Below are 16853 nucleotides of genomic sequence, written 5' to 3'. Positions count from 1 at the left end.
GCAGAGAGGGGCGGGAGCTTGTTAGCACTATGCCCCGCCCTGGGGTCATGACGCCGTCAACCCCAGTCTGCCTGAAACTGCCAGTTTGCGTTTGCCGTTGGTTCACAGCAATTTGAAGGCAGAAAAACTTACTTTTCTGCTGATATGTCCTCTAACATCAGAAAAATGTCACAGGAACATGTGAAAAGCACAAAAAACACAATTTTCATCGGAGGGGGTCTTTAAAGTTCTATTGTGAAAATGTTATGGCAGAGGCACTTTATAGTATATCTACAATAATAGGACAGAACATAATTTTCATCAGAGATGGTCTGGAAATGATTGCATGAGTTCATGGTTCAGTCATCTACTGTATCTGTGAGAGTCTATCATGAAAACACACTGGGTAAAATGTAAACTCTAAACGGTGTGTGTAACTGTGTGTCGATCTCACAGTGCACCTGGTAGCCATTCATGCTGGTTGAAGACATACAGATAGGGGATGCTACACAACAGATAAGCATTCAACCCAACTAGTGAATCTGTGTTGAATGAGAGCTCTGAACCAGATTTGCCTTTGAGGATGAATCCTTTGATGGGCCACTTTGATGGCGAGTAATTTCCATGTGGACACGGATGTCTAAACCTCAAGAACCAAAGAATTGCAATCATCATCCTGCCAGCGTAGTAGGTCTCACATTTCACAACCCCCCCCCCCCCCCCCCCTTTTTTTTTTAAATCTTTTGGACTTTAACAGAACAAAATGGACAACTTTGGACTTCTCCCAGTCAAACACAAAATCAGACCATCAAATCAGCAATTATGAAGAGAGGTAAATGTTATATATATATATATATTTATAAATATATATATTTTTTTTTTAAGTTTTAATTTCAAAGGAGGGAAAGTGAGGATAGTTTGTGCAACTACAGCACCCCCCCACACACACACACTTTCCTAAAGTGTTTTTTTTTTTTTTTTTTTTTTGCGAATCAGTTTGAAAACAGGCCCAGGCTTCAAGGCAAATCTATTTCTTAATAATGCTTAAATGGTGCATGTTCAATTTGACATAAATTGTGAGCATCCATGTCAGTTACTTGCCAGAGGTCAGTCAAGCAGAGAAGGTCACATTACCATAATAAGCCACCGCTCCTCCTCTCCACTGAAGTTTCATCGATACACCACACTGACAGCCAAAAGTCACTTCAGTGTACAATCGCTAATTAGCGTGTATAATGTTATTTCTCAGAGAAAACATATAGATACAAATTTATCTTACAAATGTTGTGGTTCTCTGAATTCTGCATCACAAGCAGAACTGTACATGGCCATGTAGAATAAACAGCTGACTCTAAATAAAAACAGTAATTGGTCAGTCAGTGATGGGCCTACATAGTCAGTTGATCAAACTTGTATACCACACTGTGGTGATGATCACTCAGATCACTCATGGGCCAAATATTTTATTTTGAGCCTTAATTGTGGTATTGCATTTGTTTTGCACCTTGTTTTGGTTTTGAGGTCATTTTCCCTAGGCTACTTCATGAATCTAATAGGCCTGTACACATTGTCATGTTTGCTATACTAAATGCATGTATCATATTGTCTTTTTTTCACTCACCTCTAGACCCTATCAGTCCAGTCAGCCACTTAAATTGCCTTGTTTTGCCTGCTCTGTCATCCACCCCACATTTGAGCGCTTCCTGAAAGGCAATGAACTAAACTGGGAACCAAGGAAATAAAAGGTGGATTTTAGTGAATTGACATCTTTACTTCCTCCAATTTAATCTTTGAAAACCATCCTTTGCAAACCATTTATACATTGTCTTTTCTGAGTAGAATAAGATGGGGGTAATGTGACTGTAAACTATCAATCTTCATTAGGGTTTGTTTTTTACTAGATTCATTAACCAAAACTGGTTACAAAATGCTACAAAATGCTAATCGTCAAAAGACCTAGTTGACATTTGCTTTGGAGCCTCTGAACCAGAAAACCAGCACATCTCTAAAAAGTTTTACTGTATATCATTGTGGTGATAAGGCCTCAGGGAAATGTGACCCAGTGTACCATAACCCTCTACTAATCTGGGCCTGTGGGCTCTGACTACACCAGTCTGCCTGATCTCAAGAGACCAAAGAGACAGAGGATCTAATGGAAGTGGTGATGAGTGAACCATGAACATGCCCCCTAAATTAATCAAGGACTTGTAAACTAACCCGTAGTTTTCTAGTTTTTCTCTCAATAAGGAGTACAACCTATTAACATATGAACACTGTCTGCTTTGAAACTGGCTATACATGCTGACGCTTTGTCTCTGATTGCCTGTGTCCTTGTCCTCTGCAATCAGTCATGTACCTATACAAGAATTCACATTCCCCTTGCCTGCAGCAGGGCCAGTGCAGCTGCCATGCATCTTGTTAATATATAGAGAGCTAGCAAAATCCCAGGTGGGAGTAGTTTGAACTGGTGTGTCCTTCAAACAAAAAGCACATATTTTGGATCATAACTAAACCTATGCCTAACCTATGTATGTTTCTGTGTCAATTAACTGGCCTATAAATATAACATGTATGTGCAGAAATACCAAAGATACCTGACAACAATAACTCCATCACAAGCCATGACAAGTTCATCTTCTTGTTTCATTTCAAGCCTGACAGTGCATTGATCCTGACCCTAAAAAGTATGATTTATACAGCTGAAATTGCAGCTCAAAGAACGACCTAGAGTTTGTGTTGTTTACCTCTCAGCTATTTGCTTGCCTCAGTTTAAACTTGTACCTTCCATTAATTTGGTGTTGAAGTTCATTAATCCCACTGGGAAATTACAATCAGACACACTCTTATTCATATAACCTCTCATACATATCACGCATGTTGGCTCATTCTGCAGTGTAACCGTAATTTGGATTACTTCGGAAAAACCATATATACAGTATTCATGGTTCAAGGAAAGCCTAAGGTGCGCACATTGTCACACGCACTGTGACACTGTGGCACTGTGTGTTTACTAATGTTAATTTACATGCAGGGAATGGTGGAGTCACGGTTTGTGTGTGTACGCATAATTTATGCATCTCGCCTGCAGATTATGACCAACCTTGGCTCTGGCCTCTGTTCTTAACATCTTCCTCCTCTTCCCCTGCATATTTGTCATGAATTAGCTTGTCAGTTGACAAACAGCCCTTCTAACTGTGCGTTCACACCAAAAGCTTCAAAAATGGCAGAATATTCATTTTCAATGAGAGCCCGGCGACCTGAGCGAGCAAAGTGTCAACTGCCCTCATCCACGCTTCCAAAGCGTCACCAGACGAGAAGCTGAATCTCAGTTAACTTTATGGTAATTACACGGTTCGGCAGCAACCAGTCGGAATAGAGGTGTCCTTCGGCTCCTTTAAATGACCAGTGTGATCGAACTTTGACATCAGTCACGTGAAGAGCGACCAAAGCGGCTAAAAATATTTAGCCGCTTTGGAAGCTGTCTTGTCTGAAGCGCATCCTCAGGCGACTTTGCGTCTTTGGAAGCTTTTGGTGTGAACGCGCAGTAAGATGAAGCTTAAGAAGTCACAGGATTACAGTAGCAGAAATTGTAACCCTTTCTGTTTTAGTGGCAGGAGGGTCCTGCCTCTTTCATTCGTCTGCCTCGGGCTGCCTTTGGATACTGGATACAGTAGGTTTTCTGTAGAGCAGAAAACCTACTAAGGCAGCTGTCAGCACACAGTCATGTTCCACTCAAGATCTGCCAACCACGCAGGACATAATTACAATTCATGTATGCATCCTCAGCCCCCGTCTGAGATAATCAATACCAAGACAAGAGTATCCTCCATCATGACCACCTTCAGGTTGAAATGAGGGAAGGCAAACTGTGCACACCACGCTGTGAGACCAGGATATGTCAAATCAAAACTATACTGAAATCGTCGGTTTCGATTCTTCCTTACTGGGTTTGCGATCAAATGCATAAACTTGTGAGGATGCTGTGAGCTGAAACAAACACAGTGAAATAACACACATTCCATGAAAAATACAACAAGCCAATAATTCATTTACAGACTGACATTACTCAGGGTATTTACCTGGCGGCCAAAGGATTCAGGGCTACTGCTACAAATACTGTATTGACTTACTAAACACACAACAAATTGCAAGAAGCAAAAGCACTTCTTTTTTTTATCCAACTAACCAAAATATTTGGATTCAAGTGGAAAATGCTCCTGTTACAAACACATGGTTGTAAATTATCCATAACATCGTCTTGGATCGGCTTCAGTGGGAGTTTTAATAAAAAAGGGAGCTGATGTAATATCTTAAACATGATAAATACAGGGTCTACAGGTGGTCACTAAGTAGGCTATCTAGATAAAAAAAGAATTAACAGCAAAGGCAAAATAGACCATGTGCTTGTTGCCAGCAAGGGTAAAGTTTACCCAGAATGCCACTAACATGCCTCAGCAGAGCAGTCTAGGACTAGTTACCAGCTTAGTTATTAGTTAGCTAAATATAGGAACACTCACAGTTTAACAATGATAGTGTAGCCTGTTTGATGAGGCAGGAAAGCATACCTTTCTTTAGAGTATGAAGGAAAACAAACATTACTGGAAGTCGGCATCAACAACAGCATCCACGCTCTATAGATTATATCTGAAAACTACGCCTAAACTACATGTAGATGAGGACAGATGCAGCTTATATGTGACTCAATAAGCACTTTGTTTCCATAGTAACCAAATCCTGTAAGCGCTCCTGTGACCAGCTCCACTGTGAATGCCACAGTTTTGGGGTATTTTCTGTAGATCAAACCGAGTTGTTTGTGTTTTGAGTCTGAGTGAGGCGAGGTGGATCACACCCGCCTCTCCTCCGGTGGTCATATAAGCTTTTTGAAAGCTGCCTGTAGCTGCTCCATGCCTCTCACTCACTTATATTTTCAGCATTTGGCATTTGAACATAATGATGAATCAGGAAACTAATATTAAGTCGGACCCAGGAGAGTGGTACCACCCAAACCTGTCCGTCTCTTCACAAAATTCATAATTTTGAGGTGGAAAATAATAAATCTAATCTAATTATAAAACAAACTTGTTTATTTAAAATCAATCATATTTGATGTACAGTATGTTTTATAACATTTATGTTTTTCCACATGATAAGAGTTAAGACCTATAGAGAATGAGTCAGCTCAGGATGAGAGAGGGGAGAGGAGGTGCAGATCAGACGGATTAAGAACAGTTGGAAGCTACTGCTTAGGACTTGTTACATTTTCTCTTCCACTCTGTCAACAACCCCCCACAGACACCATGACCCAGCTCCAGCTTCAGCAGAAAAATAACAGGGAAGAAACACATTATTGTAGTTATAGATCATTAAGCTCATCAGCAACAATTAACAATCTGTCTTAATCAATAGTTTCAGTGCAGGAAGTGTAGCACAATGAAAAATGCCCATAGCTTGCTGATATTTAATGTGTTTGCACATACACTGCAACCATCTGGACCTGTCCACATGGAGGTGGATTTCGGAGTATCAACTAAAGTTTATTTTATTGTTTTGCCATTTCGTCCACATGGAAACTGCCACCCCAGCATTTTTGTGTGGACAACCAAAATGCATACCCCCACCTCTCTAATAATCTGTAACCTCAGTCAAAGCGCAAGACATCACATAACAACAAGAATGGTGGACTACCGCCAGTCCCTCGGATACTGTGCCTGAAACACGTCCATATCAGCCTACTGGTATTTGGACTGGCACAACTTCCTGTCAACATTCTTGTGTTTATTCGACTAACTGTTTATTGGACAAGGCCCTAGACGTTACCTGGAGGAGCTAGGGGAGAGTCCAATGATCCAAATCACACACCTGTACCTGTAAGCTAAATGTCACGCAGTGCCACGCAATATCGCAGAAAGCCGCGTCACTCACATTGGGATTACATTGGGTCGTGATACCTTCGCGACTTCAACTTAAAGGTACATTGTGTAAGTTCTTCTGTTATCTATTCACAAAAATCAATTATTTCGTTCAAAAGTACGTTTTTCATTCATCAATAATCACCCCCATCAACAAACTAAAGTGTTCCGGTAAGCTCTGAATTTGCCGTTCATATCATTCATATATACATCGAGCGGGCAAGCTCGGTTGGTAGCTGCCATGTCGTTTCGCCATGTTTTTACGTTCAATGGCAGCGCGACGGTAGGAAACCACGGAAACTCACCGGAGACACCGGAGCTGTCGACTCAGGTCGAGGTGGCGTCTGTGAAAAGTCACCTCGATGCACTGAGGACTGTGAGGACTGCACGTGAATGCTGCATTCAGGTGCAGTCGGAAAAACGGCCGTCGGTAACAAACCAGATGTCATTTTAGTCACAGAAGTCGAGAGAAAGCCGGTAAAATGCGGGTCAGGTAAACAATACGACATCGCCATGACAACATATTGTCACGTGTATTGTTTTGCCTCGTGCTGACAGACCACTTGTTTACATAGAGGCTTGTTTATGCCGTTACGTGCAGCGGCTGTCGTCCGTCTGCCTTAAGCCCGATTTCACGTGAATGCAGCATGAAAAATACGACTGAGTTGCTTGCGATCTACAACCGCACCACTAGATGGGAGTCATTCTTACACAATGTACCTTTAATGTAAACCCAACGCTGTACTGTACAAGCGCTGCGTGTTCCTTCGCTCTAGAGTCGTGTATTTTCAAATGTGGCCTGCTCGAACCGTTTTTCCAGGATCCCCAACCCTACCTTTAAAGTTGGGAGCATTTTGATGGACGGTACACAGCTGTTACCGCCTGGGACTGATGAAATCGTCTTTCCAAGAGGGCTGCTGCATCATTGTTAGGCTATATTAGTTGGACACCTTGTAACGCCGCATTATGTAATAATGACGCATTATGTAATAATGTAATAAATCTTCACGTCATTATGTAATAACGCCGCATTTTGTAATAATCTGCCGCATTTTGTAATAAAAATCTTGAACGCAATATGTAATAAACTTTGCCGCATTTTGTAATAAGTTGTTACATTTTGCATCACTTATTACATATTGCGGGTGTTACACTTTTTTATGAAAAAAATGTAATAATTTGGTGCATTATGTAATAAACCACCAAAATGGATGTCTTAATTAGAAAAAAAAGACATTAGGACCATCAGAATAACACTGACTTTAAGCATACCAGCATGCATGAATCATAAATATGAATTAATTTCTAAAACCAGTAGGACGGTCAAATCTAACTATCTATCTATCCCACCGCTCCGCTCTGGGTGCTCCCTGAGGGGCACGCCACCAGATGCGCTTTTCTCCGTGCCGCTCGGCAGGCGCCTCGGCCCCTCAGATGTGTGTGTGTGTGGGTATGTGTATCATGTGTAGCCCGTATGTGTGTGTCGCCTGTGTGAATGTGTGTGTTAAATCTCGCTCGCGCTCTGTTAAGATGAATAAACAAATCGCTGCAGAGCACGAGCCTGGCACAGCCTGGATCAGCTGGGCAAATTTTGATAAAATGTTAAATCTGGTGAAAATCAGAGGCAAAATCACTTCCAGCATCATCAGCCCGATGAAATCCCACAGCTCGACCCCCCCCAGCTCGCCCCAGCTGCGGCTCCGGGGGCGGCGATCCCAGCCACCCCTGCCGCTGCTGGAGCAGAGCTGGACCCGGCCTGGAGCTCCAGTCGGACCGTGGTCCATGTCATCCCTCCACAGACGAACATGACCCGGGCGTATTATTGTCGGTGGACAAGGGGGGAGGGAGAGACGCGGAGCGGTTACCATCCGCGTGGGACCCGCTGTCGGAGGAGACCGCTCTGGTTACATGCTGCTATTCAGACATGCCGCTATTTCGACATTGACTTCTAATTGTCGGAATAGCGGCATTAACATTATTTTTTAAGCGTCCCACTATTCCAACATTTTTTTTTTCATTGTCGGAGTAGCGGCACTTTACTATTTTTCAAACATTCCGCTTTTCCGACATTGATTGATTACGTTATAGTCAGACGTGTCCTTCTGATTTATTTTTATTTTTTCATCTGAGACACTGTTTCTCATACACAAATACATTGGCCTATTAGAGAAGAAAAAACAAACCCTCCAAGTTTAAAAACACACCGGCGGCAGCGCACACTGATCTGCAGCTACTGAGACTGTTATTATTCAGTCACCTGAGTTTATCCTGCTGCTTTACATTGTTTTAACATAGGTAAAAGAAGAAAAAAAAGATTGTCTGGAATAAAGGGGCAGATTACATAAGAGTATTCTTTTTTCTGCTCCCTTTTGTTGAGATTTGGGAGGTTTTTGCCTGATTTATTGCCCGATGCCATGTATCTCGCTTTCTTTCCCCCTCCCTCCGCCCGTTGTCTTCGTTGTCACTTTGTTGTCGCTCCACAGAGCGCACATGGCTAATTAATATGCACGTGCTGACCATATATGGTTGTGTAGGCATTCCGGGGACGGAGGTGTGTTCACGTGCGCAACTGCGCACCATTCTTGGATCCAGTTATCAAAGTTGAGGTGCAGAGTTGTGCACGCACAGTTTGATAGATCTGAAAAAGGTGTAAATATGTTGGGTGTCTTTTCGCCGTAGGCCTAAGAAAAACATTTAGTAGCAGCAGTTTTACACTGCTAACTTACAGTTTTGATAAATGAGGCCCCAGGCCATAAGCCCAGAGCCCAGACGCTCACAGCTGCAGCTCCGCGGCTCATCCGCGGCGCTGTCCGTGGTGCTGAAGGTGACAGGTTAACTTGACAAACAAACTGCAGCATAGTTCTGTTTGTTTATCATATGTGTCAGTTTTGTTTGCGACTTGATAGTTTAGTTGTTGAGATTAAGAACATCACTCCCTCATCAAACCGGTGATAGACATGCTGAAAAGAAAAGAGAGAGAGAGACGCGCCTGGGTATCGCAGATGTAAAAAAAAAAAAAAAAAAAAAAGACGTGTCGGAATAGCGGTATCAAAAAGTGTCGGACTACCGGCATGTCTAGATAGAGGGATGTCGTAATAGCGGGATGTCTGAATAGCGGGCGGACCCCGACCGCTCTGCTCAGCGGGGAGGAGGAGCAGCGTGTATTATTGTTAATGTTTTTTTCTAATTAAGACATCCATTTTGGTGGTTTATTACATAATGCACCAAATTATTACATTTTTTTCATAAAAAAGTGTAACACCCGCAATATGTAATAAGTGATGCAAAATGTAACAACTTATTACAAAATGCGGCGAAGTTTATTACATATTGCGTTCAAGATTTTTATTACAAAATGCGGCAGATTATTACAAAATGCGGCGTTATTACATAATGACGTGAAGATTTATTACATTATTACATAATGCGTCATTATTACATAATACGGCGTTACACACCTATAACCTGTCTTTCTGTTTGATGGTAGCCTATTAAGTGAGAAACTGTTATTGTTATAGATACTGATGAAAGTTTTTCATTCATCTACTTTGTAAAGCATGATTGGAAATTTTCTGGCAACCATGGTAATTCCAGAACATGCGCTTCAACTGGTAGCAGCAAAGTAGCTCTGAGTTTTTACTCGACCTTTGCTTTATTTTTGTTGTATTTTGTCAACTACTGATGGATACTCCTGTGGGGAGACGGGATTATTTATTATTCAGGATGCTGAGGCGCTTCTTTCATTGAAAATGGAGCAGACCTGGAGGATGCCACCTTGTTATGTATAATAATGTATAATGCATAATCAATATTTCTTTACAACTCACCCAATGACAACTGCTGACATTCCATCTGAAGTTCTCCATGAAGTTGTTGATAGGATACAGACATCCTGAGACACTTTTAATGATATCAGGAGCCTTCAAACATGTTTCCCTGATGGACGCACTGGGGGATGTGGTGGAGAGATGCACACTGGAGGCCATTCTGGACGGCTCGGATCATCCACTTCATGGCACCTTGATGGACCAGGAAAGCAGCGGTGGTGAACGGCTCCTCTCTTTGCTTCAGGACGGAGAAATATAGAAGATCCTCTTTAGCCATCAGGCTTTTTAATTTTTCTGCAAATGGTAGATGAGCTGACAGACAAACACATTTCCCTTTGAGGATTAGTAAAGTAATTCGTATTTGTAATACTATTAAGTAAAACTATAATTAAAACTGTCTCCATTAAAAATACACTTTAACTTCCAAGCAAATCATTTCAATCAGGACAGACCATTTACGACAAGAGAGCCAGGTTTGAAGATGAAGATGAAATTACATTTATTGTGCACAAATTAAACTGTGGTGCTTAGACCACGGGTGTAGACCAGCTGAGTAAACTGATCTGGGGATGAGAAGCTTGCATCTGAAGTAGTTATATCCCCCCCGGGCCTAGACACTGGTGGTGGTAGGGAAGCTTGAAGTCGCCTGATGAGGGAACTCCTCGGTTGATGGAGGTGGTGCCGGGGTGAAGGTGGGCTGAGAGTTTTGCAGGAATGACGGCTGGATGACAGGAGAGAGAGAACTTTTAAATTTGACGCTAATGACTGATTGGTGGAAGGGAAAGAGGATGGCAGACTGTGATTGGCTGAATTATGAGAATAAGGGTGGAGCGAGAGGATAGCGGGAAAACAGGGAAAGGGCTTTGAGGCGTGCTTAAAGAGATTCTTCCTGTCTGAACTTCCGCTTAGCTTCATTAAAACAGTAACCTGTAATGAACCTGACATATGTGGTACTGATAGTGTTCTAGTTGGATTTCTGTGTTCCTCAGCCAAACAAGTCTCTGAAAACTTCTTTAGTTCATGTTAGGTATTAAGTATAATTACAAGGGTTATAAATTGCTCCTTTGGATAGATTCACCAATGACGCCTCTATTCATATTTGGTTGGCAAGTATTCAGAGATTGCTGAGATGATTTTTTTTTCTGTAGAGCAAGAATCAAGGACTTCCTTTTCAGCAAACTGATAAAAGACCTCTAGCATAGTCTACTTTATTTGGAACTGAAGATGAAGTTTCAGTTTTTCAATTTGTACAATTTCATACAGGTTAATCTTAATAGAATCTTCAGTGTCTCTCACTGTGTGTGTGTGTGTGTGTGTGTGTTTGAGGGAGCTAAGACAAAGAAAAACACAGGGATAAGACAAAGAGAAAAGAAGCTCCTCTCATCACTCGGCAGACAGTCATCAATGTTCATTTATATGCCTCTCCTGTGGCAGATGGTCTGAGTGCAGTTCAGCTTTAAAGACAACACAACTGATTGTGCTGCTTTTATGAAGGTCGGCTAAATAGTTGTACTTTCATTTTCCGTCTTATCAAAAACCCACATAGTGCAGATTGTGTTAAAAATGATGAAAAGTGAAAACATAATTGATTGCAATTAAAAATATCAAAGCTTCAAATGTTAATAACCAGATAGCCTACGTAATATTCACTCATCTCAGTATCATAACACATACATACAAAAATGAGTCTAACCAAGTACAGTTTTCCATTTTGCACAGTTAATTCGGCCTCTAGGTGGGTGTCAAACTTATATTGTCAAAGGCACAAGCTGAAGATTTAGTTGCTAGGTTGCAGAGTCATAAGCATGTACAGTGGTGCTATACACAGTAGGGAACCAGCGAGGTAGAGGCAGCGCCAGTGAGGAGACAGGAAAGATTCATTTAATAAGGGTTTTCATGGGTGCACACACTTACCATTTCTAGTCTCGCTGCCGTATAGAGGCCAGTTGTCTGAACTCTTTCTTTTTTTGTGTGCTTCACCTCCACTATTCTATTACGATTCATAAAAGGGAGCTTTGCTGCTGGAAAAAGGGCCATTTCTTAAAACTAGGTCACTTGTCGGATACAACATATGCAGTTCGTTTCAAATTTGGTGGCCTATAGTCAAAGAGAAGTTGCTCTAAGATTGGGACTCTTTAATAGATACTGTACTTTTTGAAAGCCCTATGCTCATGGTGGTATGGTTGCAGAATGTGATTTTCTGTATAGTAGCCATTTCATCTGCTGTTCAGACTTAGTGGCGTAGACCAGCGTAACAGCAAGCAAATAAAACAAACAAAAAACTCTCATTTATGGAGGAAGAACAAGCAACATCCAAGGTCCAGCACTGAGCTTGTCTATGAAGCGTGAATGACTTTATTACTTCTAACACAACAGACTAGGGGTGGAACGGTTTGGTTCGGTTCACGGTTTTGTGGTCAAGCGGTTTGATCGTTGGGAAATGTGTTGTAAAACTGAAAGAATGAGGCAGTCTGACATTTGATACATCATTGTGACAGTCTGAGGTTAAAAGTAGGTGAGATTCTGGAACTGCAAGAAAGGAGACATAAGCCATGTTTCCATCCAAGTGACTCGAGTTACTGGGAAATGTTACTTACTTACTTAAATGTGCATTCAAAGAAATTCGAATCCTGTGTGTTTCCATTAAAAGTACGGACTTTGGTGAAAACTACAAACTCGCGCGAGTTCTCCGCAGGTTGGCATGGCAACCAGCATGTTAATGCTTTACTGCCTTCCCGACCCGGATTGTGGATATCACCGTGGAGAGAGAGGACTTCAAGCTTTAGTTACAAGCGGACAAGTGGACACTGTATGGATCTGAGACTTGGAGGACAACAAAACACACAACACTCAGGCTGCAAACATTCATCAACACCTGCCTCAGAAGAATACTGCACATCTGGTGGAGAGACAAAGTGAGCAATGCGGACCTGTGGAAAAGAACAAGCCAGGATCCCAAATTCGGAGGAGAAAGTGGAGCTGGATTGGCCACACCCTAAGAAAACCTGCCACAAACATAACCCGACAAGTCCTGCAATGGAACCCCCAAGGTAAAAGGAAACGAGGTTGCCCTAGGAACAGCTGGAGAAGAAGTGTTGAGGCAGAAATGTCAGGGAGTGGGCTCAACTGGGGTGAACTCGAAAGAATTGCAAAGAACCGTGTGAAGTGGAGGACATTCTTTGACGGCCTATGCACCCGAGAGGAGCAAAGGGCTTAAGTCAAGTAAGTCAAGGACAAGTGGATAGCAGTGATGGTTTTCCTCCTTTATTAATGTTTTTAGAAAATGTACTATGGTATTTCGTCCTCCATCCACACAAATCTTATGTTGTTGTCTTGTGAGTGAACTGCAAACACGGGAGCAGTTGGGGTGTAGGTGTGCTACGTCACACTTAATTTTAAATTTCCTTGTGTTTAAAGGGACAGTATGGGACTTTATTGGCTTTTTATTGACAAAAATCAAATATCGCTTTCATAAATACGTATTTCACTGAAGTGGAATCGCGCCCGCATACAAACGAGCGCTTTCTCGTACCTTAGAATGAGATGTTACAAGTCGTTACAAACATACAGGGGGGGGTTCACCGAACCTTCTCTGCCATGTTGAATCGCCTCTCGGCTCGGGGAGAAAGTTTTCCAGACAGCGCCTGTTAAAACTGTCACCACCGTGTAGCTAGTGTGAGGAAGGACGGAGGCACTGGTGTTGCCTTCAGGTGCAGTCAGACACCTGAATGACGCCGTGAGTGACGCCGTCGGCAAACCAACTGGATGTTATTTTACTCGACGAGAGAAAGCCGGTAAAACGTGGGTCAGGTAAACAATACGACATCACCATGACAACATATTGTCACGCCTGTATTGTTTTGCCTCGTGCTGGCGGACCGTTTGTTTACATAGAGGCTTGTTTATCCTGATACATGCAGCGTGTGTTGTTTTTCTGACTTCTGCCCGAGTTTACGTAAACGCAACAGCAAGAATACGTGCCGACATGCAACCGCACCGCTAGATGGGGGTAAATCTCACATACTGTCCCTTTAAGTATTTCTGCTTGTTGAACAAAAAGAAAATCTTAAGGTCATCACAACTCCTTCCTCTTCAGTATTTTAGCCCACTACAGGTTTTCAGATGAAGGTGTTCATAATGAAAGCTATCCAAACATGTTTGTGACTTGTTATTTCGCTTGTGGACAGTCAATAAGAATGTCTGGTACATTAATTTGAGCATCAGTTTTCTGTCACGGAGGCATAAAACTTTGTGGTGTGTTCTTTCACTCTCAGTGGAATCAGCAACTTCATCCCATAAATAAAACTGAAACTGAGGTATATGTTGATGCAGTGAGTCCATTACACCAGTCATCACAGAGAAACAGTAGTGTAGGTGTAGTTAACCAAGTCATGCCTGTTGCAGCACCTCTGCTTTAACTGCAGTTGTAGCCAAAAGCCTCCTCTTCAGTGCACTGTTGTGTGTGAATCCACAGATTTATATTTGACCCGGCTAGAGTAGAGCCAAACATCATCCAACATTATATCTTCGAAACTATTTTTGTCTCAAATGTATTGGTATTTTAGTGTCAGTTTTTCCCTCTTGGCCAGAGAATGGGATGGCAGAGGGATTGTTTTAGCTCCTCAGTTTGGACATGCCCTGTGGCTGTCCTTGAAGGCAGGCTTACAGAGGAGGAATACGTAAGAGGTATGAGTGAGAGTAAGAAGAGTAAGTACAGCTTATATTCTAAGCAGGCTGTAAAACTCCTCCAAATGATGTCATCTTTTTGCAGGCTGGTGTGCGGAGTGATATTTTAATATACAGAAGGCAGAGGGAAGTTTAATGTCATTCAAACACACCTAAGCCTTGAGAACAAGCACAGGAATCAAGTTGCAAATCCGTGAAGTTGTCCTTTAAGGTAAATTAGCTCTACTAGAGGATATTATGAAAACAAGGTTAATGGATGACTCTAAGCCTATATTTTACAAGAATATTAAGTTGTTGTTGTTTTTTGTTGCATAACTGCAACAGGAGAGCCAGCCATTAAGTTGCACATGTCCCTCAGTGATTGTTGACCTGTGGTGGAAACATCAGCAGTCAGTCAGTCAGTACGTTTACATGACACTTGAAAAAACCGAATTATTGCCTTAATCCGACTATAACTGGATAACTGAAGTGCATGTAAACACCTTAGTCCGACTGAAATCGGAGTTGAGAACTCCGATTAAGACACCCAGATAATGCGATTGGAATTCGATTTTCTCCGTCATGTATACACCTTAATCAGAGTATAACTGGACAATGCGTGTGCGCATGCTCCACAACAGTAGAGACGGCACAAAGTGGAGCAGAGAAGCCGGCCAAACCCAGGCAAAGTAAAGAAAAAAAAAAAAAAACGTCAGCGCCGATTCAATGCATTTCACACAGCGCAACCAGCGAGAGTGTTTTATATAAAAAATAAATAAATAAAAAAAAAAAAAAAAAGAGAGAGAGAGACATGAAAAAAGGAAGCCCGTACTATTCTCAGCGTGAATCCGGCCCAGACTGACGCGTCTGGTCGGGAACTGCAGTTGAGAATTTATTATTAAGCTTATAAGTTGTTTATATTCAGTTTTTTACGAGGTGACAGAAAAGTCAACAGGACAGGCGGCGTATTAACCCGCTGAAACGACAGGTGACGCCGCATGAGGGGGCGGACCCCGTCAGTTATTCGATTTTCTCAGTTGCATGTATATTGAGACAAGGACAGAAGTCCGACTTGACGTCAAAATCGAATTTTGAGCATAGCTCGATTAAGCTCTGCATGTAAACGTACTGACTGTGCCCACTGCCCAGCTAGTCTAATGAATTAACTTGATTTCCCAGCTGCTCGCAAACAGTAGTGAAGAGGAGTGCTTCCTCTACAATGAGTTTCAGTTCTATTAGTACAAATTAACTACTTCCATGTACAGTATCATTGGTACTAATGGAAGCAAAGGAGGAGAGTGGAGTGATCGGGAAAAAGGCTAACTACCGTGACCAACTCTACATACAGTGGGAGTTAGCAAACATAACTGCCTCTTAAGACTGTTGCTTCTATAAAGGTAAAAAAAATAATGAACTGAACTTTTGTGGATGACAGAGAGAGGCTGCGAGGTGTTAGAGGAACAAAATTATGAAAACAACAACAACAACAAAAGGCTTAAAGTAAGTTCCCAGGGACCCGACCTGTTATTGCTCTTGCCATTTGGGATTAGCATTTGCCCTTTCGGGATGGGTTCAAATCTGGCTCTTCCCCATGTCCAATTCTTTCACTGTAATAATGACCAAATTAAAGAAATAAAATATGTCTCTAGCTGTATCTCTGAATATTGAAAATGTATAGAAAATACAGCTTGAATCAAAGCACAGTGTTTGGTGGTTGGCAGTGTTGTGCTAGTTACTGAAAAATAGTAACTAGTTACAGTTACTAGTTACTTCATAAAAAAGTAACTCAGTTAGTAACTCAGTTACTTAAACCAAAAAGTAATGCGTTACTGAGAAAGTAACTTTTTCGTTACTTTAAAAGTTTTTTTTTTTCAATGCTCCCATTAAAGGGACAACGAGGAGTTTCTATTCGGTTATAAAAAAGTCTCACGTTAATGTGGATGAATCTCCGCTACCCACACTTGTTAATGGGCCCATTTTCGATAAATATATCGTTCTGTCTCTATCGTTATTTTGTTATTATTAGTGGTGGCGGAAATGCTGGTCGAGCCGACCAGCGTTTCCTTCGTTGCGAATCATGAGAATAACGCAGCCGCATCGCCGTTTATGGTCGGAACTACGGTGGTATGTGAACCTCTTTGAACCTCTGACTTTAATTATTGATGAATGAAAACATGAGTCCGTCTTGCGCCCGGTCAAAGAAATGTACGGTGCGCGCGGAGGCTCATAAATGTAGTGTGAAAACGCTTCGCTTTTCCAAAACTCCTCGTTGTCCCTTTAAATAAAGGTTGATTGAATTCCCCTCTAACCTCATTTCAGTTCTGTAGCCTACTGATGCTGATGAAGGAACACGTGTTTTTATCTGTACAATTTTACCATCATCATCATGCTGCATGATGTCAGCAGCAGCTTGACCTAACTGCAAAAAAATCTCGAGTTACGTTTAAGACTGTTTTCAGTGACAGAAGTAAAT

The 16853-nt window shown here is 41.8% G+C and overlaps 1 protein-coding gene across 1 annotated transcript in view; it reads right to left on the bottom strand.

Annotated features, from left to right (window-relative positions):
- The window catches only part of LOC310995129 (leucine-rich repeat transmembrane neuronal protein 4-like), a gene marked incomplete at both ends in the record, with an annotated part of 94610 nt that extends 84618 nt beyond the window's left edge, over window positions 1–9992 (bottom strand). Inside the window, one exon of the mRNA XM_083984056.1 lies at window positions 9908–9992. Coding sequence (XP_083840182.1) covers window positions 9908–9992 — 85 coding nt within the window. The remainder of the gene's footprint in view (window positions 1–9907) is intronic.
- Between the last annotated feature and the right edge of the window lie 6861 nt (window positions 9993–16853).

Source organism: Trachurus trachurus (assembly GCF_905171665.1).
Source record: "Trachurus trachurus genome assembly, chromosome: 12".
Lineage (NCBI taxonomy): Eukaryota > Metazoa > Chordata > Actinopteri > Carangiformes > Carangidae > Trachurus > Trachurus trachurus.
This window is presented reverse-complemented; position numbering and strand designations above follow the sequence as displayed.